Source organism: Podarcis cretensis, assembly GCF_951804945.1.
Source record: "Podarcis cretensis genome assembly, chromosome: 14".
NCBI classification, from domain to species: domain Eukaryota; kingdom Metazoa; phylum Chordata; class Lepidosauria; order Squamata; family Lacertidae; genus Podarcis; species Podarcis cretensis.
This window is the reverse complement of record NC_137183.1, coordinates 55478425-55503716: the sequence shown is the minus strand read 5'-3', so window position 1 is coordinate 55503716 and position 25292 is coordinate 55478425. Positions and strand designations below refer to the sequence as shown.

At 50.4% G+C, this 25292-nt stretch overlaps 2 protein-coding genes across 10 annotated transcripts in view; one reads left to right on the top strand and one right to left on the bottom strand.

The window, feature by feature from the left end:
- GTF3C1 (general transcription factor IIIC subunit 1) overlaps positions 1-14326 on the bottom strand; it is a 39910-nt gene extending 25584 nt beyond the window's left edge. Inside the window, exons 1-15 of one of the 4 annotated variants that reach the window (XM_079952251.1) lie at positions 14091-14326; positions 12969-13178; positions 11641-11814; positions 10749-10892; positions 8940-9036; positions 8427-8550; positions 7553-7711; positions 6637-6752; positions 6188-6530; positions 5616-5827; positions 3946-4088; positions 3639-3792; positions 2616-2719; positions 1707-1876; positions 1325-1573 (exon numbers count right to left, since the gene is read on the bottom strand). In XM_079952251.1, the coding sequence (XP_079808377.1) occupies positions 1325-1573; positions 1707-1876; positions 2616-2719; positions 3639-3792; positions 3946-4088; positions 5616-5827; positions 6188-6530; positions 6637-6752; positions 7553-7711; positions 8427-8550; positions 8940-9036; positions 10749-10892; positions 11641-11814; positions 12969-13178; positions 14091-14311 (2620 nt within the window). In that variant the 5' untranslated portion in view covers positions 14312-14326. Of the gene's footprint in view, positions 1-1324; positions 1574-1706; positions 1877-2615; positions 2720-3638; positions 3793-3945; positions 4089-5615; positions 5828-6187; positions 6531-6636; positions 6753-7548; positions 7712-8426; positions 8551-8939; positions 9037-10748; positions 10893-11640; positions 11815-12417; positions 12506-12968; positions 13179-14090 lie in introns of those variants that run through there. The other 3 variants (XM_079952252.1, XM_079952253.1, XM_079952254.1) reach the window with 3 other exon arrangements.
- Positions 14327-14394: 68 nt separating this feature from the next.
- The window catches only part of KATNIP (katanin interacting protein), a 32349-nt gene continuing 21451 nt past the window's right edge, over positions 14395-25292 (top strand). For 2 of the 6 annotated variants that reach the window (XM_079952266.1, XM_079952261.1), the window contains exons 1-9: positions 14395-14531; positions 16033-16109; positions 17410-17579; positions 18589-18692; positions 19511-19645; positions 20599-20721; positions 22216-22453; positions 22776-22916; positions 24122-24351. In XM_079952266.1, coding sequence (XP_079808392.1) covers positions 16048-16109; positions 17410-17579; positions 18589-18692; positions 19511-19645; positions 20599-20721; positions 22216-22453; positions 22776-22916; positions 24122-24351 — 1203 coding nt within the window. In that variant the 5' untranslated portion in view covers positions 14395-14531; positions 16033-16047. Of the gene's footprint in view, positions 14532-14617; positions 14633-16032; positions 16110-17409; positions 17580-18588; positions 18693-19510; positions 19646-20598; positions 20722-22215; positions 22454-22775; positions 22917-24121; positions 24352-25292 lie in introns of those variants that run through there. The other 4 variants (XM_079952265.1, XM_079952262.1, XM_079952263.1 and 1 more) reach the window with 4 other exon arrangements.

Here is a 25292-nt window from a genome sequence, read left to right as displayed (position 1 = left end):
TGGGGTCACGTCTCATTTATTTTGCACTGTGTGCTACAGTGACACAGGAATGTCAGAATTTACTCCAGCTCCCAGGTGACACTAGCCGAGAAGGGCCCTTGTTTAGTTAAGGGGGGGTGGAACCCTCTGACTTGTGGTTGGTGCTAGAGGGAAGAGGCGGAAAAAGAAGACAGCAAGCTCCACGAGGGCTTCCTGAATCCTTCCCCCGCCCCTCAAGATCTCACAACCCAGGCTGGTTCCACAGCTGGGCAGAGGTCACAGGTGGCTCCCTGAGGCTGATCCCAACCAAGGCACTGGGGCTGCCCAGAGTCCACAGTGTTGTTGCTGCTGCTACTGCATCACCTGGAGGCCTCCCTTGCTGAGCCAAACCCAGCCATCAGGAGCTCAAAGGATGCTTCCCAGGAGCATGCACACAACACTCAGCCCCTCATGCATGCATCTTCCCAAGGAAGCACAGCAGTGACAAACACTGCGAAAGCCCTTTGCTGCCCCTGCAGAGCCCTAGGAGAGCGCTTAGATGCCCTGGGACTGTTTTCCTGGTGGTCCTGCACCCTCCTGGGCACCGCAGGGCAGTGACCCAAAAACGGGCCCTTCCCGCCATTACCCCTGTGCTATGGAAATGATGCCCATCCCTTTGCCCTATCAGCTGCTTCAGGCATCCCGTAAACAGGAACCTTTTTGCCCAGGCTTCCCCCAACTGATTGCTGACATCCTGTTTGTAGCATGCTGTTATGAGTATTTACACCAGAGGTCGTCAAACTAAGGCCCACGGGCCGGATACGGCTCACCGGGCTCTTTAATTCGGCCTGTACAGAGGCCTTGCCAGGCGGAGACTGACTTCCGCGAAGCAGCACACCTTCTGATTGGCTGCAGGATCAAAAGCCGCAGATATCTCTGAGTGCCGCCCCTTCCTTCCCGCTGAGGTGGCCGAGCAGGAGGAGGCGGCCGAGCGGGAATGAAGCGGGAGCAGCGCAGAGGCTGCCTCCACCGCCCAGGCCAGTGGCACGGGCTCTGTGCCCTGCCAAGAGAGAGGGCGCCGACGCTGCCGAAGACGAGGCAGCATCAGCGGCTGCGGCATGAGTGACATAGGCGGGGGGGGGGCTGTTTTCGGGAGGTGGTGGGTCCGACCCCCCACAAGGTCCGAGGGACAGTGGACCGGCCCTCTCCTGAAAAAGTTTGCTGACCCCTGATTTACCCTCTCTTTTTATTATACGGTTTCATTGCTTTTATTCAAAATACTTTCAGATATGAACCAACAGAGAAATGCTTTCAGACCAAGCATCGAGCCGTCCTCCAGACTCCCTGCTTGCTCCCGATTCCTCACCTGCCTGGTCCCCAAGCGCCTCACAGCCTTCCTGGCTCCCGGCTGCTGCTCCCGGCTCCTTCTCTTCCGTCCCGCCAGGCAGGCTGGAGTCAAGGCCTTGCAGGCCGTCCGCTGCCTCCTGGCTGCAGCTCCATCTCCTCTGCTGGGCGCTGAGAGGATGCCCATAAACCAAGTACCAGAGGAAGAGGTGGGTTACCTTTAAGCGTGGCATTTTGGGGAGGAAGCCCAGGGAGCGCCCAAGGCCTGGCACTGAAGAGAAGCAGAGGGTTTGCGTTGGAGAGACACAGGCAGGAGCGACACAGGAGCTCCCTACACAGAAACACGCACCCCCCCCCCCGGAATTCAGGAAGCCGGAAACAGCAGAAGCAGGAAAGGCCTTTACCTGTGACTGGGTGGTAGCTTAACTTGGCAGCGCGCACCTTTCTGCCAGCCGCCTCCACTTTGCAAGGAGAGAAGCAGCCCTCCATCTCCCTCAGGGCAGCCCCAATTCCAGACTCCTGGCTTCCTTCGTCCAGACTCTCCTGAGACATTGGCGTCTGTGGGACTTTAATCCTGCAGTTATGAAGGGAAAGTGAAGCTAGGCACCAGTGTTAGGAAACTGCAAAGCAGGCTCCAATGCTCAGTCCCCAGAACACCACAATATTCACTGAACAACTAGCTAGGAACATGGCTCTTCTGCAGCCATCTGCCTCCTGCCATTTCCTTGAGCCACAAGCGGGACAACTGGTGTCTGTTGAGGACTGGAAAGCGTTTCAGAAACCCCACAAGTTTGGGGCTCCCCCCACCAGGAAGTAGGCAGGAGGAAAGCACCTCCTCTAGATAAGTGTCATGGGAATGGGTGCCAGAGGGAAGAGAAACCAAGCCTTTCGTGTCATTAGCCCAGTCCTGTGGAACACCCTGCCACTAGATTCAGTGGGCACCTTCTGTTCCACTTTTCTGTTCCCCCAGGCCTAGGCAGGCCATTAAGAGAACACACACGCACCAATGGTCTACTGCTGTTTGTTTTTAATTCTTTTGATTTCAACTTTTTATGATTTTACTGCATGGTTTTATGATTTTATATTGTTGTGAACCACTGCAATGTACTTCTATGACACAGCAGTACGTACATTACATATAAAATAAATAAAGAGATCTCAGTCCACCAGCCCAAATCACCAGGGGGTGGAGGAGGGAGGGAGGGAGCTGCCCACTTCTGAACGCCCTCCTGTTGCTTGGAAGTCATGCCAGTCAGAGCCTGCCCAGCTCATGCTGGCAGCCCCTGCCACCCTCTTTCCCTCCTGCCACCTACCTGTTCACGGTGCTTGAGTTGGAGATTCGGAAGCGAACTTGCTCAATCGCGCTCTTCACCAGTGGGTCGCTGGGATTCACCGAGGGGTCGACTACAAACTCCACCTGCCAAGCAGAGGCAGAGAGAGACACAGAAGAAGGCTTGGTGAGGAGAGGCCGAGCAAAAGAGGCAGGGTGCTGAGGGCAGCCCTTTGCCCTTCCTGTCTGTGAAGCTCCTTGGGAGACACCTTGCTTCTGCCCAAGGCCCCAGGCAGCCTTCTGAGCTCCAGCCCAAGGCCACTTAGGAGGAACGGCAACTCTGGCTGGGAGGCGCTGGCGGGTGGCAATGCCAGGACTGAGAGCAGAGATGGAGAAGCCGTGGGCCGAGTCTTCAGAGAGGAGGCTGTCAGGAGTTCAGACTCGAGCAAGACCCTGGCAGAGACACATGCCCGACTGGCATGTTCCCTCCCTCCTGGTCGGTCGTTCGGGAGTTTCAAAAGCTTTCTTCAGCCCGAACATCACAGCGACCGATGCCTACAGACACCGGTACACTTAAGGATCCTCAGAGTTTGCACATCATGCGCGTGACAGACTTCAGCAACTCAGCGTTTTGGCTAAACTACTTTATTTACATCTAAACACACATGGAGCACTGCAACATGGCTCCTTCTCTCTCTAGCATCAGACAGCAAAGAGCAAAAGAACAAAGGACAATAGTCCCACTTCACGGAACACAGGAACACAAACATCTTTCTTATCGCTGGGTACCTTGAGACCCTTTAGGACACAGCCTTTCTTAGCCTGTGGGTCCCCAGATGTTGTTAGACTACAACTCCCATCATGTCTGAGCTCTGGCCTTGCTACCTAGGGGTGATGGGAGTTGTAGTTCAACAACATCTGGGGACCCACAGGTTGAGAACCACTGAGCTTCAACCCATCTCCGTCACCCTTCCCCAAATTCACTAGCTGGAAAAGATTTGCACCTCCAAGATCACGTGGATGGGCAAGGCTAACATGCCAGGGGGAGCCTTGGCAGGTGGCGTACCTTTCTGCTGATGCCATCCTGGATGACTGTGGTGCGGAAGAGGCGCAGCAGGCCTTCCTGGGAGAGCTTCTGCACTAGGCGGACAATGGACTTCTTGCAGCACCTGGTGGAAACCCCTTCCTGCTTCTCCTGGTCCATTATCATCTTCTGAAGGCTGCAACAAGGCATACACACACTTATTTATTATAGCGTTCAAGCCCACGTTTCCTCCAAGGAGCCCAGCTCACTCCCTGTGGAATGTGCCCTGGTGGAGCAGGCAGCAGGCAAGGGGGAAAAGCTGGCGCTCGCTTCCAATCCCCTGACTTACGCAAACAAGCTGTCGATCAAGCGGAGGTTGCGCACGGCCTCTATGATGAGGTTGCGGCGCTTCAGCAGGCGGTAGGTCTCGTGGGACCGCTCCACGCCCGAGGCTCGCCAGCCCTTCTCTTTCTTCTTGACATCACAGCTTTTCTGGCACGGGGCAGAAAACCAGAGTTTATAGAGGCCAGATGAAATCCTGCTACCCAGACGCTCATTACGCCACACTCGGGACAAGGAAACCAAAAGAAAAGCCCCCGGCAGTGAGAGAGAAAGGCGGAGTTGGGCAAACTGGCCGCCACCCCACCCTCCTCTGCACACCCACTTCCTTTCCACACACAGCAACCTACACCAAGGTTATCGTCCAGGTTCCTGCACAAAGCTGCAATCGCGAAAGTAAACCACGTGTAAGTTGTGGGTCCCCTGTAGCTGAAACTGGGTGGAACTTGTAGAGGCTGAAGCAAGAGCCGCCAAGTTTGATTGTTACAGCTGGGGCTCCGATTGGCAGCCCCGGCAGCCCTAAAAGCAGACTTGCTAGTGGACTAAGCCTGTGGCATCAACCCCAAAGGGAATCCACCCTTTGGGACTGTGGCTTTGGGGCTGGACTGAAGTTTGTGAGTTTGGGAAGAAGTGCACAGGTTCTTGACCATGCACGAGACTTTCAGTGCACCCAGACTGAGAGAGTGTTGGGGCCCTAGGAGTTAGTGCCCCCTGGGTATGAGACAGGTTTCAATGCCCAGGTGAGACGTGGTGTGCAAGGCCTGCGATGCACTCCCGGCTCTTTGTGGCTGGAACCTTTGGCATGTGAAACAAGTGCCCTGCTGCTGAAGTAGAGGTTCAGGACAGATTGATACACTTCCTGGACCAGCGCAGAAGCACTGCCACCTTCTCTTTTGTCTTTTATTTATTTTGACAAAGTAATAATCATAAAGAAATAAGAATAAAAATGTGCACCCCACCCCTGAGACCATTCCATTGTAACTACCCAACTTCCCAAAATTTCAACACCTCTTGCAGTGTTTTGACCCCTTTCCATTTCAACGGTGCAAATTCTACAAACACCATGCATAACTCCTCAGATTAATATTTGAGGATATATTCCCCATCTTACCTTAATGGCACATGTTAATTTATCTTTAACAGCTACATCCCACACCTCTTTATACCATTCTTCCACTTTTGGAATCTGCTTGCCCCTTCCACTTCCTAGCCATCATAATTCGTGCAGCTGTCAATAAATTTGTGAGCGAGTCCTTCATAGCCTGCGAACCATCCGCACCTGTTGTCTCCTTTCCCCACACCTCTTTTAATTATCTTCTTGATCCTCCATTGCTACTTTTATAAATTTCACTGGTTTCCCCTTTTATAAATGTATTGCTGTGCTACCTTCTGATGCCCACTGTGTTGTGGAAATGCCAGCTCAAAAGCCCCCAGGAACATCCCCTCTCACTCCCTGAGACTGAACTGCCTGACGTTGGCTCCTCCATCAGCCAGCCCACAGCAAAAGTGGCCCTCCCAGGCATGTCCAAGCTGCCCATAGCAGGCTTGGCAAGGGAGGTGACCCCCCCTCCAGTGACTCTGGCCCCCCGTCCCAGCTCACACCTTGCGAAAGACTTTCCACCCCAAGTGTGCCAAAACATGCGCACTAACAGCAAATGTTCAGGCTTTAAGGCCTCTTACTTTGGGAGTCTCCAGCTTGACTTCCTCAACCAGAGCCATACCATCAGCATGATCTATAAACTGGGCACAATTTGAGAGGCCACTTTCCTGCTTTAGTGTGTCCAAAGCAGAATCATCATTTGCCGTGTGTTCAGGAAGCTCTTCTGGGTATTCAGAAGGGCGCAATGGAGACAGCTTCCTTCCCAGGGTCCTTGGAGCTAGCAATTTCTTGGCTAGTTTTAAGAAAAGACAAAGAGGGAGAGGAAACACATAGCTGGTCAGCAACACAACCAAGCAACTGCTGCAAGCTTTGCTGCATCACAGACAATGGATCAGATGCTTACAGGGATCATGGATTTCTGGCGATCTTGAGCAATCCTAACCCCCCCTAATTAAGCACAACCAGTTGTGAGGGGAGCCCACACACCTGCCCTCTTTATACAGAGAAAGAGCTCAGCACTCAGACCTTATCAAAAACTCTGTTCCAGAGTCATGCAATTTCTGCAGCATCACAAACCACTTTGCTGTTCTTAAGGCTGCAAGCAGACGGACAGACACAGAAGAAGGAAGTGGCCCTCTTGGCCAAAGCTCACCCCTTGTGCCTTTCACTGGCGTCGACTGGCACGGGCTGCCTCCTCCTCGGAAACTGAGCCTGAGCAGTGACGCTGAGCTGGCGCTCCTTGGCTTCCCGCCTTCTCTCGCCTCCTCCTCATTCTCCGATTCAGAGAGCAGAGGCATCTCCTCCTCCTCCTCGGCTGCAGAGAGCTGCTCTTCCCCAGGCAAGGAGTCATTGGGGGCCACTGACACGCTGGCCATGGCCAGCTGCTCGCTTCGGGCCTTCTCCCGCTCAAACTGCCGGCTGAGGTCGCTCTCTTCCGCAAACGTGCAGGTGATGTATTTGGTGGTCCGCTGCCTGCCTTCGTCTTCCATGAATCCCTAAGCAAGAATCAAGACCGTTCTCAGCCTTTACCTGGCATTTCCTGCACGCTGGGTAAGGGGGCCGTGCGCAAGGCCAGAGAGCGGAGGCCAGGACAAGCGTTACCTTGATCACTTTGTATCTCTCCAAGAGGCGGCAGAGCATCCTGGCTTCCAGCTTCCCCACATTCATGGCGGCTCGGAGTTCAGCTTGAGAAATGCCTTTGGTCCCCCAGCTTTCAACTGCAGAGGGGGAGGAGGGGAAAGCATAACACTAGGTCCGTATAGTAAAAGCTATGGTTTTCCCAGTAGTGATGTATGGAAGTGAGAGCTGGACCATAAAGAAGGCTGATGGCCAAAGAATTGATGCTTTTGAATTATGGTGCTGGAGGAGACTCTTGAGAGTCCCATGGACTGCAAGAAGATCAAACCTCTCCATTCTGAAGGAAATCAGCCCTGAGTGCTCACTGGAAGGACAGATTGTGAAGCTGGCGCTCCAAGACTTTGGCCACCTCATGAGAAGAGAAGACTCCCTGGAAAAGACCCTGATGTTGGGAAAGATGGAGGGCACAAGGAGAAGGGGACGACGTAGGACAAGATGGTGGAACAGTGTTCTCGAAGCTACCAGCATGAGTTTGACCAAACTGCAGGAGGCAGTGGAAGACAGGAAGGCCTGGCGTGCTCTGGTCCAGGGGGGCACAAAGAGTCGGACACGACTAAACAACTAAACAACAACAGGTGCCCCCAAAGATGCTGAATGGTAGGAGCTTTCAGATGGGCAGAAGGGTAAGGCGGATCCTAAAAACATACACCTTAAGTGTCAAAGGCCAGGGTAAAGAGTGTGCCTTCAGCATTCGCTGAAAGCTGTCTAATGAAGGTGGCAGGCACACTTCTGTGGGGAGTTCCACAGATCAGGGGCCACCACAGGTAAGGCTCTCTCTCGGGCCACCGCCCCCAAACTTCTGAGGGTGAAGGAACTGCCAAGATGCCACCTCTACTGACCCCAGCACCTGAGATGTTTGGGGCCAGAGCCATTTACCTACTTAGCTCATACGCTTGAGTCAGCATATCCTTCTCGTAGACAATGTCCACAGGCTGCACGGCTTTGGTGATCATTTCTTCGTCGTCGTCGTCATGGTAATCATCCACCTTCTTCCGAAACTCCTTCACTAGCTTCAGGCAGCGAACCATCACGTCAGTTCCTGGGAGCAAATGAACAAGCATTACCCCCCACCACCAGTTTGTCAAAACACAAAAGGAGACTTAGTAAGGCAGAAAACTGGCAGCTCCAGGCAAGCACAAACAAATCAAACAGAACTAGCATGAAATGCAGATGCAGCTGTCAGGATACACAACTGTTTTCAAGTATTTTATTTTTAATTGTATCCTTTTGCTAATCTTACTTTCTTTTACTTATTACCTTTCTTTTCCCCCAAATTTTTCTCCTTTGGGAGGAAAGATGAGATAGAAATTAAGCAAATAAATAAAATTAACAAATAAACAGTACATAAAAAGAATCTCAAGAAATTGTGCATCTGGGGGTGATATGCCTAAAAAAGGCCTCATTCCACCCCCAGTTTTAACACGGAGTGTTCAGGCCCCTGCATACAGAGCAGGGACTGGAAACATCTGTTCTTGGTCTACAACTCCCATATCCATTGGCCCTGGAGGGTTGAAAGTTCCCCCTCCCTGATCTAGAGAGAAGTACTGTGGGGGCAAGAGCTTTCACAGGGCCCTCCCTCTTCGCTTGGAATCAGGAGAACAACAGCAGAAATAATAATAAAAAAATTAAATTTGTTAATCGCTTTATCTTGTCCCAAGCTCCCCAAAGTGACTTACAAGGCTACTCTTCTGCGCTAGGGTGGCAGTGCCAAGGCAGCCTGACCCCCTTCCAGAAGCTGTGAAGTGCCCTCTTACCCTTCTTGGTCTTGAAGGGACCTCCATCAGGGTGAACGTCTTGTAACGGCACGGTCACAATCTTTCCAAAGCCGGCATTCAGCATATACTGGTAGAGACGCTTAAATGTTTTCTCACAGAGACCCTGTCGTTGTGCAATGAGAGAGAATCAGTTTTAGGGCTGACCACAACTGACTTCAGGACAGAATGGCAGGCAAGCCTGTTTCCCCCATAAGCCTCATGCCAAGCCCCCAACCCTCCTCGGAGGCTCAAGAAGCGAGAGAAAACAAGGGCTGCTCCAAAGGCCCACAGAGAGAATAGACACATTTCTGCTTGGCTCTCACTGGAGGCGAAACACAGCAGGGCAGATGGGGCCTTCATGGGTCGGCACCCCCAAATGCCCCTGTGGCTCTGGGGAAGAAACACCACCTGAGAAGCTCCTCTCCATCAGAAAGACTCCGGCAAAACAGGCACCATCCGCTCAGATGCACGCAGACGGGTTTCAAGCGCATGGAAGAAGAGCCAGGTGCTCACCAATTCCTCCCTTATGCTCGCCAGCGTCTCCATATGACCAGGTCGCTTGCTCAGCATAGTGGACAGCTTCTCCATGAGGATATCGTATTTGCTCCTCCTAAAACCCCAAGAGAGGCAACCGTAAGCAGGCGGCACCAATGCCTCCTCACGCCTGTAGCCAGAGGACGCCCGCCCCTTGGGTTGGGGCGCCAGCTGTGAGTGGCACAAGGAAAGCTCTGACCACCCCTAGGAAGAAGCAGACCAGGGTGGATAAAAATCAATGGTTTTAAAAAATATATATTGGATTTTCGGATGGGTAAGTGGTGCTCCGGTGGGACGTGGGCAAGACTAGGGGGCAGGCAGGAGGAAGTGCAGGTTGGGGGCAGAAATCTTGCTTGACATATGGAAGAGCATAGAGCAGGGTGGGGTTTTTTGATTTAAATCGTATTTTTATAATTAAATGCTTTTGGAGGAAAAATCTTTCTAAAGATCGTTTTCTGTTTAAGTTACATTATAGTCCAAAGGCTATTCAACAGGAAATAAGGATTTGTTTTCAGTTTTTCATTTGTGCTAAAACTCAGTCTAAGTTTTTTTAAAAAAAACAAACAAACCCGTTTAACCAGTTAACAAACATGGATACGTATGCTATAACGTTATAGTTTTAGTTAAATTAATTGTTTAAATTATTATTAAGGAAACAATTATTTTTCTCCTTCCAATAAAGTACAGCAGAAAAGTTGTCCAAATATAAACAGTTAACTTATATAACCTCACAATAATTTCATATTTATCTGTCTATGTATTTCTAATAGTATAGCCAAATCAGTAATTTTTGATAGAACTGTAAAAACTACTCTGAAAATTTATTATTCCAAAAATGAAACCTTTATCTGGTTGTAAATATTAAGATTAAGATTATACCAGCAAGAATGAGTCTTTCTGTAAAAAAAAAAAGATTTAAATCAAGTCTTACTGACTAGTGATTTAAATAGATTTGATTTAAATCAAATCCACCCTGAAGAAGACAGAGTCACCATTGCTGCTGCCCTCACAAGATGAAAGAGGCCTCATCTTGTGGGCTCAGCTAGATTGGATACCAAGGCCAGACTCTCTCCTTCCTCTGGCCTACAACAAAACTGCCCCAGCCAGGGAGGAGACAAGCTCCAGTACTCGCTGGAAGATGTTTATTTTCCTTTATGCAAGAGTCAAATCTCTTTTGACAGGAACTGTGAACACTTGCAATTTTGGGGAAAATGTAAAATGGCTTCAGAGAAAGTATCACGTTTCCCTTCCTGTGCCTCCGCAATGAATAATGTTCTCCAGATGATACCAAAAACAAGCAAAGTGGCCTATGACTGGGGTGCCTGAGGGTGTCTTGGGGCCACACTAGGGAGTTCCGGATATAGGTTATCACATGCTGTTATTTAAAACTAGATGGGATATTCTGCTGGTATCCTGGCTTGAATGTTATTGGGGTGGATTTTAATTGGTTAACCCGTTCTGCTGTTGGATTTTATGGGTTTCTATTTGCACATGGCTATAAATGGCTTTAGGAGGCCACTCTGTCCCAAAAATAGCCTAAAAACTTTTTAAATAAAGTAATAATTTGATCAGGAGAGCAGCAATGAAGGGTGTTCAGTCATTTCCTCCTCCCCCACCTAAGTCACTCTCCCAAGCTGTGATTAGCCAGGGTAGTGGTGGGGACTCAGGTACTGATTTGTCTTTCCTGTGAAGGTGGAGGGGTGCATATAGATCAGGGGAAGAGCGTAGGGGGAAGCAATTAAAATACGCCCCCCAGCACTGCTTCCTTGACCTCCCTGCAACACACACCTGTCAATATGAAAGTGGGTCAGGAGCAGGAGGATGGAGTGCTGCTGGGCCCCCGTTGGCAGCCTGATCACGTGGGACTGCATGGTGATGAGCCCATTTCTGTCCAGGACTCGTCGGTGGTAATGAAGCTTCCCGGAATCCACCCTAGGATGAGAAAGGATTTTATGAAAATTAAGCACGCCACAGAAGGTGAAAGGAGACAAAAGCTAACCCTGTAGGCCAGGCATAGGCAAGCTCTGGCCCTCCAAATGTTTGGGACTACGATTCCCATCATCCCTGACCATTGGTTAGCTAGGGATGATGGGAATTGTAGTCCCAAACATCTGGAGGGCCAGAGTTTGCAGTAGATTGTAGACCAACAATAACAGAGCCAGAACCTGCATCTTCCAGGGAACCATGCAAGTGCCTTACACTACGTTTGTTGTTTAGTCGTTTAGTCATGTCCGACTCTTCGTGACCCCATGGACCAGAGCATGCCAGGCACTACGTTACACTACGTTAAGCCTGCTTAAAATTTAAGTTGGGATAAGATGGGCTAAAGAATGCATCCCCCAAGCAATCAGCTAGCATTTGCCAGGCCTGTGATGTTTTGAAAGGGCGGGCTCTGGATACAGCTCAGGGTTGTGGCGTGTCCACAGTGATTTGGGGGTGAGGCTTGTCTATCATCATAGCAGCTCCACAAGAGACAGGCTCTAGCCTAACTTAAGACATTCCAGAATACCGCTGCAAAACAAACCAAGGCAATCCTATCCTCTTATGCCAGCCCACGGGACAAGGTATCTTCTCCAAACCAGAGGCGGACGTCTGACCACATGCTATCACTTCTGCCAGTGAAGCGCCACAGCTGGAGCCAGGATGAGTTACTGCAACAGGTCACAACCCGGGCACTTACTTGAAAGCTGCGCTGAGGTCTCTTTGCAGTTCTCCCTGCCATCGGGCACGCCCCAAGCGCTCCAAAATGCAGTAGGAGAAGTCGGGAAGTTTTAAGTCTGGATCCCCTTCCCATCCTATGAGCGTTCTGTGGCGCAGCATCTGAGAGGCAACGATCACCAGCTTCTCTCCCCACCTGCAAAGCAGTAAGACATGAAAAGGAAGGTAATTTCCCCCATTCCCCAATGAATCACCCACTTTCTGTGCCACAGCAGCATTGCCACCAAGCTATGCAGCATTTTCTTTCTTGGGATCATTTTGTGTCTAGTAGTGGCTGCTCAGACTGCATACGTAGGGCTGGCTGGAATACGCAAAGCAACGTGGGCACATTTCAACTCACGACCCCACCCAAACAATAGGCTTTCTTGTCCAGATCCTCCCTATTCCCGAAAAGACACTGCAAAGCTGACCAAAGCTCCCATGAATCTGGAGTGCTGGTGGGCTCAAGAGCCACTTTAAGCAAGCACCACGTAGCAAAACCAATCACCTCTCAGTAGCAAGAGGCTGAAGGAACTTCCACTTACACCTTCACTAATTACTTCCAAGCAAGCAGAGGAAAAGCTGACAATTACTAGATTCCCACATTTCCTTCTTCCCAAGATGAGTATCGCAGTTAGTAACAGAACCACAGAAGTGACAAGCAGGCAAAGGTATTTCCTCTCTTGCAGCTTTTTTTTAACAGGATAAACTTGGAAGGAGCAGGCTTGTTGGTTATTAGCCCAAAGCACAGGCGGCTAACCTGTGCCCCTGCTGTGATGTTGCTGGACTGGAATGATGATTCCTAACCATGATGACTGGGGCTGACAGGTGTTGGAGACCAACAGCATCTGGAAGGCCACAGGTTAACCACCTCATTTGGTGGCCCTTGTTTTAGCACATTCCCACAAAGGCACCCTTCTTCCCATCTCCACTTAGCTAGCCTAAATTTAGGTGCAGACATGTGGTATTCCACCCTTCTTTTGTCCTCCAGGAATAAGCTTTCACACTGATGTGTCAATTGAGAATGACCCACCCACCTGCCCACCCACATCCACCAAGTCTTAATGACAGTGACATTGTCACACTCCTTCATCTTGTTCCAGGTATGCTTGACATCGGCATGCAAACTTTTACTGGAAAATACACTTTTCTTTCTACCTTATGACAAAGCTATACAATTCTCCTTTTGACTCCATGGGCAGTTCTGCAACAGAATAAATTCAACAGTCCTGCTCCACTTGCCCACTCTGCAGACCTCTGCCCCACCAACAGAGAGCCTGGAGCAAAAGCAATGAGCAAACGCTTACTCACTTCTCATAAGCCTCTGTATATGTGCAAAGGGGCCGTAGGTCTTTTGTTCTGACCAGGTCAGTAATATCCAGCCTCTCTTTAAAATACTGGCACGAACCCTGAATGCCTTCAGGGTGATCCAAAATCATGTGGACAGGATAAATGTCATCTAAAGGAACAGGATCTCTCTTGGTCTCCAGTATTCCTGTTTCAAGATCAATTTCTTCATACCTAAAATGAGAAGAAGAGAATTAGCTCTTCTCAACCCCAGCCTGTCTGCCCAAGATTTGCAGCGAGTGTTTTTTGTTTTAAAGAAGCTCCCCTCATTTCCTCTAAACAAAGATGTTGAAACCTTTCCTCGCAGGGGAGCCGCTCCATCATGTCCTTGTCTCATTTTCATTGCCCTTTCCTGAAGTTCCTATAATATCCTTTTTGAGGGGAGGTGACCAGAACTGTACACAGCACATCCCAAGCCTGATCGCAGGGCCGGATTTAGGTTTGATGCAGCCCTGAAGGTAATGGGGCCCTTGATATGTCCAACTGTCCGTTGTCAACAACAAATTGTCGCTTTTTTCTGTTGAAGATATGCTATATGATAATTGATGGACCTAATAGATATCTAAAGCCATTTGCACATGCAGAATGTAGGCACCCTATACATCGAAAGGAGCAAACCAGTGATATTTTAGGGAGCAGGCTAGCAGGCGGGGCCCAAGACTTACATCATAGGAGCCTACACAACACAAAACACTGTTGCTGTATGTAGGTTTTATTTTTTATTTTTAAATCTTATATTTTGGAAATGTACATCCAGTTTTTTCCCCTGGAGGAACTCAATGGTACACAGTAGTACTGGAAGCTTTTTTTCTTCGAGGACTGGAGCATTGGGGGCCAGTCTTATCTCAAACTCCTTCTCCCATATCTTGGCGGAGCCAGCCACGGGGCCTCCCCAGGACTAGAAACCTGAATGACATCCGAGCCCTTGGGAAGAGCTTCCTGACCGGGGGGCGGGGGGAGAGATATCCGCTCGGCGGAGCAGGCTCTCCTTCCCGGGAGGCTCGGGGTCGCCCCCCCCCGTCCGAGGCGCCGCTGCTCCTGCAGGGGGCTGGACTAGATGACCCCTGGGGGCCCCTCCCGGCTCACCGGTCGTAGAGGTGCAGCGGCGGCCGGGGCTGAGGGAGCAGGTAGAAGCGGAGCTGCGCGTGCGCGGCGAGGGAGGCCCAGAGGAGCTGCCGGGCGTCGGGCTCGAGCGGCAGCGGGAAGGGCGGCACGCGGCCGGCCAGGCGCTCCCAGAGGGCCCCGGGGGTCACGCCGTCCAGGCCCTCCAGCGCCACCTCGCCCAGCGCGCCCCACAGCGCCTCCATGGCGCCTCCGCCGGGGCCCTCCTTCCGGCGCGCCGGAAATGACGCGCCCGCCCCGCCCCGCGCCGCTTCCCGCGGGGTCTCCATGGCAACGGCCCAACAGCGGCGCCTGGCAGCCGGGCGAGGAAGAGGAGGAAGAGGAGGAGGAAGATGGCGTGAGCCCCGCCGCGCCTGCCAGGGCCGCGGCGCCCCCGGGAGGGTCCGGCGAGTGCGGGGCGACGGGGTAGGGGGCGAGCGGGGAAAGGGCGCGGGGAATTCATCAGCATCACCATCAGAATCATCATCAGAATAATTGATTTATACTCTGGGCGATAAAAAAGATTTGTAAGATGAAATTACTACCTATTCAGGATGGGTAATGTAATAACTTTAGGTAATGATATATCAAGAATAGGAAAAGGTGAAAGGCAGTGATGCAAAATTTAAGTTTGTAAACCATTAGGCGGGCGGGAGGGGAGTCCTTAGGCTCAGCTGCACCAAAGAGATTTAATAAGAGGATATGATGTTACGCAATGTGATTATTTGTAAAACTAATAAAAATTATTTTTTAAAAAACACACGATAAAACTTCAGACATTAAAAACTCCCCTAAACAGGGCTGCCTTCAGATGTCTTCTAAAAGTCTGATAGTTGTTTATTTCCTTGACATCTGACGGGAGGGCGTTCCACAGGGCAGGCGCCATCACCGAGAAGGCCCTCTGTCTGGTTCCCTGTAACCTCACTTCTCACAGTAAAGGAACCACCAGAAGGCCCTTGGATCTGGACCTCAGGGTCCAGACTGAACAATGGGGGGTGGAGATGCTCTTTTAGTTATATGATTTTCATTATCATTATTATGTTGACTTATTATTAGTTCAACCTCACCCACAATGGTGCACTCCCTTTTTGTCTCCCGAGACAGACAGATGCCAAACCAAACTATTGTCTATATATATATGTGTGTGTGTGTGTGTGTGTGTGCACCCCCCCTGCTTTTTTCCTCAAGGCTGTTTACACATAAATTAACAGCTACAAACGTAGAAGAAGCCCTTCCTCGATGGTTCCTTCCAACTCTGCAGTTCTATGATTCTTTGAAGAAAAACTCCCTCTCAAAAGCCATCAAGCATTAATAGAATTAAAACCATGCAAATAATTACCATGACAACAGTCTGTTCCCAAAAGCCTGTTTGAAAAAGAAGGCCTTTGCCTGTCGGCGGAAGGACAGCAAGGAGGGAGCAGCCTGGCTGATGGGAGTTGGAGTCCAACAGCATCTGGAGGGCAGCACCAGGATGGGGAAAGATGGCCTGGCCCCCCAGGAGGCAGCGCCACAGCTGCCCCCACTCAGCTGGTGCAAGGTCTCTGTTAGGAGAGGTGCCACTTTGGGCACGAGAAATTCACCAGTAGCTTGAAGGAGCCCCACCATGGGCACCCCCAAACCCAGGCATCCCCCCTGCAGCAGACTCCCTGCTTCCCCCCAAACAAGAACACAACCAGCATGTGGGCACCAGGTACTTAAGCAGCCGAGGCAGAATGTCAGGCATTGGATTTGCAGGGCAACATGTGCCAGCCAGTGAAGCTGAATGTTGGGTTATTATTCAGGACAGTTGGAAGGAATTGCTTTATCTGGAGCCAAATTAAACTGGAATTTACTCCAAAGGGGATAGAGTGGTGGCCTCCAATGTGGACAGCTTTATAAACACCGCCCAGGGCACCTGCAAAAATGTTGCTTTGTTTCTGTGTTTCAGGCTTAACCAAAGGACATGGTGACTGACTTTGATGAGAAACATGATCAACATATAGTATTTCTTCAGCATAGAAACAGGTAGGCTGAAGAATGACTGGCAGGCCAGGAGAACAGATTTTGGGGGCCCTGGCTAGGTCTGCAGCCTGCTGCCCCCTCAGATATGGCAGGAGGCTGGGCAAGGGCCAATGAATCCTGGCAAGTCAGAGGCTTTGTGGGTGATGGGCCAGTTGCCTGCTCTGAATGGGCTTGCGCTTGAGCCATCTTTGCTGCTAGAGGCTTGGGGGCCTCTCTGGCTTTTAGCAGCTTTGATATGACAGCCGTGGTCATTCCTGGACGAAGACATCCTAGTCATCCTGTTCTAGGTATTGACTCCAAGAGAATTTGCACTAATGGCCAATATGCTACCAGCCCAAATTTAAGGTGTTACTGCAAGGGTACGAAGCCCTGAATAACATGGGAGCAGCCTGTCTGAAGACCTTCTTTCTTCATATATTCACACCTATTCTTTGAGATCTGCTGGAGAAGCATTGCTTGACTGCCTCTTGTGAATGGGACATTCATTCATTCATTCATTCATTCAATTCTTATATAACCCTTTATCCAAAGATCCCAGGGCAGTGTGCAACATTAAAAGCCTACGTAACATGGCATAATGAAAAACAAGAAAACGAAAACCATAGTAATAGTCTCCACACTTTTAAAGGGCTGTAGATTGTTTAATGGCCAAAGGCCTGGGTGGAGAGCAGCACCTTAGGCAGGCAACCTCCTGGCAGGATTTATTTATTCAAACATTCTTGATGTCAGCTTAAGACAAGTAGTTTAGAAATGTATGAATGGATAAATAAATAAATCCTGTCAGGAAAGAATCTGGCTCAGACCATAAAGGTCTTCCTTCTTAGATCTTCCTGCAAGAATCCTCTGCACAAACAGACTGCAGACAAGGATGTGAACTTGGAGGTGGCTCTTGGATAGCATTTTTTAAGGCAGAAAACCAGCTTATTGATTTAAAATATCAATAAACAACAGGTTTGTAGAAAAGCAAGCAGTAGCTTAGTAAACTCAACAGTCCATCTTGGGGATTCCCAGGAACTCCTCCTTCCAGGGCAAGATGATTCTATATTGTCCTTCAGTCTAGCAGACCCTGCACTCTGAGCAGAGGCAGAGGCAGGTTTCAGCAGACTACTTCTCTCACTCAGCGCTCCCCCAAATTTGGATGAATTTTGATGGTATTCCTCAGCTATTTGTAGGAGGATCTCCATCATGGCTTTGTGGAGACTTCTGCCTCACCACAGAAGTCGTCACGGTAGCATTTTCTGTGGAGAGAATGTGATCCTTGGAGAACCCTCAAATCAGAAAATTGGTGTGCTGCATATTTTAGGATATTGAAAGAGCTCAGAAGAAAGGACCCTATGCAGATTAAGCTGGAGCAGCTGGAACAAGGGTTTATTCTGTATGTGAACGGAGCGAACTCAGAACTAACCAACCACCGCAAGAAAGTCAACCCTCAGAACTTTTTCAGAAGTGGCACACGAACAGCAAGGGGAAACTGTGAGTTCCTTCGTGACATAACTATATTGAAACACCATTGAACCAGGAGTAGGCAGAAAGTAAGCTGGTGGTCATTTTCCAGTGTGCCACCTCGTATCTTCTGGCCTTGAGAATCCTTAAATGAAGAAAACTTGGGGCAAGAGTGAAGGGTCTATAGCAAGAGTGAAGGCTCAACACAGAAGTCATCCCCCAGCTCTTAAGAGGTTCTCCTGATCATACCACCTTATTTGTGAATTTGACACACATTGGTGGACTTTAGGGAATCTCTAGCTTTTTAGTAAATCACCCAGTCAAAAGCGGATTCCATCTGCCTTGCATCGTGCCACATAAGGGTTGATTTCTCTGTTTGGGCACACAGGCTTTCTGCCATGTGCAGAGCCTAGAATAGAAACCAGCTCAGGAAAGGCATTTTGTTCTAGTTGACCCCACCCTCCCATTTCATCTACAATAACTCAAGTGACTTTAACGCCTCCAATATGCTACAGCATCATCTCTGCCCCTTTTAGTCCCCATTCTCAGGTCCTTCTACAGCTAATGAAAGCTGTGATGTGTGTGTGTGGTGAAGCATATAGTGAGAAAGGGGCATAAGCTGCCAGGCTCACTGCCTGGTGTCCCATACCTGCCATTACCAGCGCTGCTCCCTAGTCAGCCGACACAGAAGGCATTTTGGGAGAGGAAGGAAGCAGCCAGAGCACTGCTGCTGCATGCAAGATGGGCAGCCCTTGCCTGGTGGGCCCCTCCCCCCTACAGTTTCTAAGTTCTAGGACCCTTCAGTGCAGCTGAGGATACACCTGTCCTGCAGCTCAAGAGCTGACAGAGCAGCTAGTCCCAGTAACCTCATGGTGTGAGTCTTTCCCACATTGGGAACTGTGTTCCTCTCTGTCCTTAGGGCACACGATAATCTGTAGGAGAGTTTGTGTGTTGAAAGCCTTGCCTCAGGGCAAGGAATGGCACCTGACGGCCTTTGAACCCTCCTTGTTCCAAGACTCTGCTCCAAATTTCCTTTCAGGTTCCAGTTCAAGAGCCCTGTTACAAGACGACGACAACGACAACCTACAAGGGAGGAGCACGCAAAGTGCACCAAGTAAAATCCAGCGCCGAGGGTGGCTCCAGGTAGGGAGGAGGAGGGTGCGCACACTTTGCCCCTCGATGGCCCCAGAGTCTGGTTGGGAAAAGTGGCAGAGCAGCTTTTAAACTGATCACTGGGGTGAGGGGAGAAGCCAGCAGGAGCCAAGGAGTGTCCCATTTGGAACAAATGTCGCTGGAGGATGAAGATGAAAAATGACAGTTTAACTTGGCAAGTGTAGAGCTGGGCACTGAGTTTGTAGCCTAGTCCAATACTGACGCTCAACCTAACCATTGCACCACATTAGCCCTACATTGCAGGTTCACATTGAGAGCCAGTGTGGTGTAGTAGTTAAGAGCAGTGGACTCATAATCTGGTGAACCGTGTTCGCGTCTCCGCTCCTCCACATGCAGCTGCTGGGTGACCTTGGGCCAGTCACACTTCTCTGAAGTCTCTCAGCCTCACTCACCTCACAGAGTGTTTGTTGTGGGGGAGGAAGGGAAAGGAGAATGTTAGCTGCTTTGAGACTCCTTAGGGTAGTGATAAAGTGGGATATCATATCCTCTTCTTCTTCTTCTACACATCAAGCCTTCTAGCCTGTTGGTTTGATCCCGCTTAGGGGATTCCTCTTGTTACTGTAGGGCCGAAAGCATGCAAGAGAAAGTGTGAAAACATCGGTGGCCATTAGACTGGATTAAGGCCATTCCAGAGCCCAGAGGATGCGAGGGCAGGCACAGAACATCAGCCAAATAATAGCTGGTGGGATTACAATGGATACTTGCCAGCGTGAAGGCAGTAGCAGATTCCTGTTTATTCCTGAAAAGAGTCAAACTTAACACACACAATGGGGTTTTCCATTTTCTAGAAAGCAGTGCAGATCAAAACAGAAAGTGGATCCAGACTCCATGTCTCTCCTCCTTCAGAGTACTCTGAGGATTTTGAACCTTATGAAAGCCTAAGCTCACATTCAAGTGACTGTGAACAGGATGACGCTCGCCAGGTATGTGCCTCCACCATTTTGCGAAAAGCATCTTTTATTATCGAAGGTGAAACTCTAGCACTAACACCAGGAAACAATTCTCCCTTCCAAGAAGGGTCTTACATTGATTTTTGTGCCTTGTTTCTTCTTAAGTTCATGACACACACAGAAACACACACATTTGCAGTAGTGTGTACTTATGCACAGACTCAAACTAGCCACCCAGCCAAGGAATTTTAGCGTTTTCAAATATTTCTTCTTGGGTCTTTCACAGGAAGGTGATGTCTCCAGCAAAACTTATGAATCCATTGTGGGTCTTGCATTCATGAGCAGCAACACCAGCTGTTGCATGTGTCATGAAGATCCACTGTTTTACCTTTGTGCTGATTTGTTTTTAATTTGTGCTAAACTGTGGTCTGCAACTTTAAGCAATATTTAAGGTAACTGTAAAAAATCCATATTAGGGCAGTAGCTGCATTAGGCTCACCAGAATGTCAAAATAGTGTGCAAGCTTAAAAGTTCTCCTCTTTGTCAGATTTGATGGCAAACAAAGCAAGAGTGGTGGAGGAGGAAAAAAGCTGGATGATCGGTGTCTCTCGGTGGAATGTGGAAAGAAGCAGGAGACATTCCAAGGAGGCCTGTCAGATGCTGTACAGGTTTCAGGTTGCAGCTATGGGAGAAGGAACATGTCGCAGGGAACCTGTATCATTTGCTGGTGCTCTGTGAAGAACACCAAGCTTGCACAAGATGTTGTACCTCTAACTTTCTCCCCTCTCCTCAGTTTTTGCAAGTGTGGTGTTTTTTCTCCCTGACAGAAACTGCCTCCAAGATGCTTACCTTGCCCTGCAGAGTGTCGGAAATGAAATCTGGCGGATGTTGGCAGCATCCCCAGGGTTTGCTCTTGGCAATTTGCCTCTCCTAAGCAGAGAAGCATCAGGAAGTTTATTTACTGCTACTTCTCTGTCTGTTTCCAGAGTCTCAAATCTCCAGAAAGCACAATCCCCAGTGGCTATATCCTCTCCGTTCCAAGGGCAGAACAAAGTATGAGCAATTATGCTGAAAAGGAACAGTTGCTTCTCAGCATGGAGGACATGAAGGTAGCCTTGGGTTTGCCTGGTGGGCAGCATCTCCAGAACCCTGACGAGATGAATCAAAAGCTCTGCTGGACTTGGGCAGGAGCTCTTCATAGGTGCCCCCGCCCTGACAATGACAGCCCCTCCTTGATCCCCTGTTGGAAAAGAGAGAGGGGTCTTTCTCCCTCAATAGCCTTTGGTTTTTCTCTTACTGCACAACCTAGGTCTGTTTACTGCAAGTGTTCCATCAGGCTTATGGCTTGGTAAACGTGTTTAGGGTTGCAGTCATGGTCTCCCTCATCTGCATGCTCTCCTATTTATTGACAGCCTTTACCTGTGTCATTCTACAAAGGATACCCTCAATGGCTGGGGCAGGGTGGCGTCCCAGGTATAGAAACCTTCATCAAAGTACTCTCCAAGAAGGAAAGGATTGCTCATGCAGCACAGTCCATTCAAACCAAGGCAAAGCGCAGAGCATCAGTCTAGGTCCAGACCTGATCCGGAGTCAAGGTCCAGAAAGAGTCCAAGGTCAATAATACCCCAGGGAGGCCAGGCAAGGCACAGCAAGGCAGACTAGACTCAAGCTGTAAGCAACAAGGGGTCAGCACTCTGCATTGTTTCTTAAGAGGAAGGCCTTATGTACCTTGACCACACATTGAGCGCAGCTGCTGGTTGTGAAGGAATATTGGGGATTGCTTAATCATGAGTAGACACCCACCTCACAAGGAGACAAATGACCCTGCATCCATAAGCGCACACATGCCAGTGCTCTTTGAACTGGACCTGAAGCTTTTGGCCCTGATGCACTCAAGGCCTGTGGGGTGGCTCCACCTCCTCTGGTGGTTCTAGGTTTTTTTTGGTTAGATGTCAATCTGAAGAGCCTCTCAGGGCGATCCTCAGGTCCAGGGGGCCCTGCCTGCTGCTCAGGATCCTCGACCTGTAGGGTGCTTGGATCGTCCTCTGAGGACTCTGTGTCGGGTCACAGGCCAGGGTTTGGCAAGACTCATCTCTCTTGTTCAGTCAAAAAGTCTCCCAGAGTGACTTTGCAATGATCACTGGTAAGACAATCCTCTAAGGCTGAGTCTAAACAACAAAATACACAAGGAAAAAGGGGTGAGGAAGAAATAAACAAGCTCTGGTAGAACAAGGGTTGCAGAGAACTGAGGATTTGAGCTTCATTCTGCAAACTGTGCTTTCTTTTGGCTGGGTGACTCACCTGAGTTCTCCTAGCTGTGATTCTGGGTGTTCCTGGGACCTGCATAGAGCTAACAACTCCCAGCAACAGCCGCTGCCTCCTGATGGCCAGACTTTGATTCACCCTGCACCTCTTCATTGTCGCAGCATGTTGGATACGCAAGGGGATTTATAGCAGAATCTTACATACGTCAACCCAGAGCAGAGTCACATTGAGTTTACTGAGGTTTTCTGCAAGGTAAATGGATGCCAGGTAGCAGCCTTGATTTGGATCCTTTTTTTATTGTGAGATTTTCAACCTGTCTCTCTGGAATTTTGTGGCAGGAACTCCGGCAGAACTTGGAGTTCAGCGTGAATCAGAAGAGGATGGAGGAAGATTGCTCGGAAGGGGAGACCTCTGACTCTGTGGAGGAGGACGTGCCTGCGGGGGCCTCGGAGGCAGAGGAGCCCCTTGAGTCTTCTGGAGAGGGCACTGGGCTTCTCCTCAGCGACGCAGGAGACTCCCCAGCAGCAGCTGCGCCCGCCTCTCTCCTTGTGCTGGAATTCAAGCCCAACTGCCAAAGTAAGTCCAGAGGGGGTGGACTGCCTGCCTTGGACCAGAGAGGAAAGAGAGAGTGTGTTTTGTGTTGCTTGTAGAGAATTCTGCCAATCTCCCTTTCCCTTTTTGTGTCTTGTCTTGTTTGACTGTGGATGTGCTGGTGGAAGGTGAGGGGCTGGCATTAGCCTTGTTTTCCACCACTCCCACGCAGTGTCTGAGAAGCAGTGGCCTCCCCTGTACCTTGGGGGGTGCCTGATTGCCTTTGCCTCTTCCACTCCCCATGAGCACGTGCTGCCTTTCCTCAAGGAAGCCAGCCTGGGCATCACTTCTGTTTGTCTTTCCATAGACATGAAGAAGGAGCGGAGCCTCTCTGCAAAAAGGAAGGGCAGCGCTGAGACCTACGTCCCCACCAAGCCTGGTAGCCAAGTGGCTCGGCCGCTCTCCGCTGGGTGCCTGCACCAGGAGGATCAGGAACAGATCCCCTCCAGTAAGGGAGATGGCGATTGTTTCATTGCAACGCCTAAAAGTTTGAGGAGATGCAGAGGCTCCAGGAGGGGCCTGCCGTGAGGATGAAAAGGGACCACAGGCAGGTCCTGTTGCCTTGCAAGGGCCCAGCTGGGTGTGCTGCTTGCTTGCATTCATGCTCTCGTTGTCATGTATCACCATCTCGCTGGGGAGCCCGTTGGGATCTCATTAGTGAGGCACACAAAGCCTTCCTTGCAGAGAGATGAGAGGAAAGGGAGTGTGACTTGGGCATGCCTCTTGGCAGTCGACTGACGTCTTTCTCTTGTGGCGTAGCATTTTTAAGCATTGCACGGCACGGATGTAGAACCCCCAAGAGCACACCAGTGTTTGGGAAGACTGGCTTGCAAAGCAGCCACCAGCCCTTAGAAGTCGCCATCAAATCGGACTTCAGATTGTTCTCCACAAATAGCCCTTTACAGGTTTCTTGGCTGCACGTGTTTCTCCGTCTCTTTCTGCCTTTCTCTTTCTCAAAGAGCTCAGCTTTCAAATATGCCCCAGCAGCCCTGTCATCTGAGAAATGCCTCTTGACTCCACCTCCCTCTACAGCTTGCAAGCTCCTCAAAAGGCTACTCTGTTTACTTTCTTCCCTCTTTACTGTGTCCCTCCTTTTCGGCTGAATCCTTTCCTTCTCAAGCGGCTGCCCTGCTTTCCTCCTCCTCCCCCTCCTCCATGCTGGTTTTTCTGCTTCCCCTGAGCTGCTGTCTCTTCCTTCATGGCTCCTCTGCCTCTTCCTTGGCAGGTTTTCCTCCCCACTTGGCGGAAATGGCACAGGGCCCTGACTGTCCTTTTCTCCCTCTGCTGCTCAGACCTGAGTGGAGCCCACCTCAGCTCTTTGCTCTATGTCTGGAGTCACATCCTTGCACCCAGCAGATTGTTAGTTTAGGGGAAATGGCAGGAGCTGGGTGGTAGCTGCTTTGACCTCTCTGGCATCCTTGTGGGGCTGGAGGCTTGTGCCAGGGAGAAGGGTTCGTATCCTGCCCTGGGTGGTGCATAGGAGAGCCCTGGGTTTCTTTGCTGTGCATCACATACAAGACATGCCCCCTCTTCCTCCTCTGGGCATTTCCTATCCTGTGGCACAGGAGCCCTTTCAGCCTTAGCCTGGGGCAGGACTCACTTGCGCTTTGAGAAAATGGTCAGAAAGTCTTTTCTGCTTCTTTTGGGCACCAGGGCCAATCAGCCGATCCGAAAGGCCTCTCTCAGCCACCCGGAAGAACGTGTGTGAGAAAAAAGACCCTGTGCTCTCGGCTTCTGTGGTCCTGAAGGCGGTGCAGGCAGAAAACGAGACCCTCCAGAAGGAGCTTCTCTGCAGGCAGCTGCAGGCTGGGCCCCTGAGGGCTGAGCTGGAGCCAGCCGCTTCTGCTGAGGTCAGTAGCAGAAGCCGTCTCTCTCCCCACCAAGCGAGTTGGCGCTCCCTGCGTACACCCACCCCACCCTCGCCCTGCCCATTGCAAGCTTTCTCTGCTGGCAGATAAACTGCCAGTGCCATGCTGAGGACTGCAAACCCCTTCCCAGCTGCTGAGGGCAGCCCTGGAAGAGTTTGTACGACTGGCGCTTTCGTGGCAATGGAGAGCGGGCTCCTCCTGCTGCCTGATCCCAAATGTAGTCAGCTGGGGGGGGGGCGCCAATGGTTCCCTCTGTGACTTAGCAAAAGGAAGGGGTTGTTTGGAAAACAAGAGGGGCAGTTCCTTGGGTTGGGGGACAGGAGAGGCAAAATGGTTTATCAAAAGCGAAAGTTTGAACAGTCAAAAGTGGCTTCATCCACTGCATGGGAATAGGAGGGTGCAGAGGTAAATTTAGAGCAATGCCGCTGGGCATGAAATGCATTTGCTTCTACCAGCAGATGTGCTAAAGTGGCGGTGATTTGGGAAGCCTCCTGCTTCCTTGCACTGTCTCTGCCTTCCTGTTGCCAGCCGCTGCCACGGAGTCACACTTGATTTCAAAAGAGGAACCCCCCCCCCCCCGAAATGAGGAGGCTGCTAAAAAGGCAGAGTCAAGAGGGCCAAATCACTGGACTTGCTCGGGAGTTGTCTAAAAGCTCAACTGGAGCGTGTAGTGCAGATCAGGAAAGGCAGCTCTAGGGCCAAGCATAGGCCAGCATGGTTAACAGGCAGAGGCAAAAAAGCCCTCAGAGATGGAAGTCTTGTCCAAATGAGAAGAACCAAAAGGAACACAAACTTTGCTCCCCCCCAAAAGCGCAAGCAGAGAGGGCGGGATCATAGAATCGTAGAATTGTAGAGGAGGAAAAGACCCCAAGGGTCTAACTCCCTGCCAGGCAGGACTCTCAGCCAAAGCATCCCTGACTTGTGGCCACCCAACCTCTGCTCAAAAGCCTCCACAG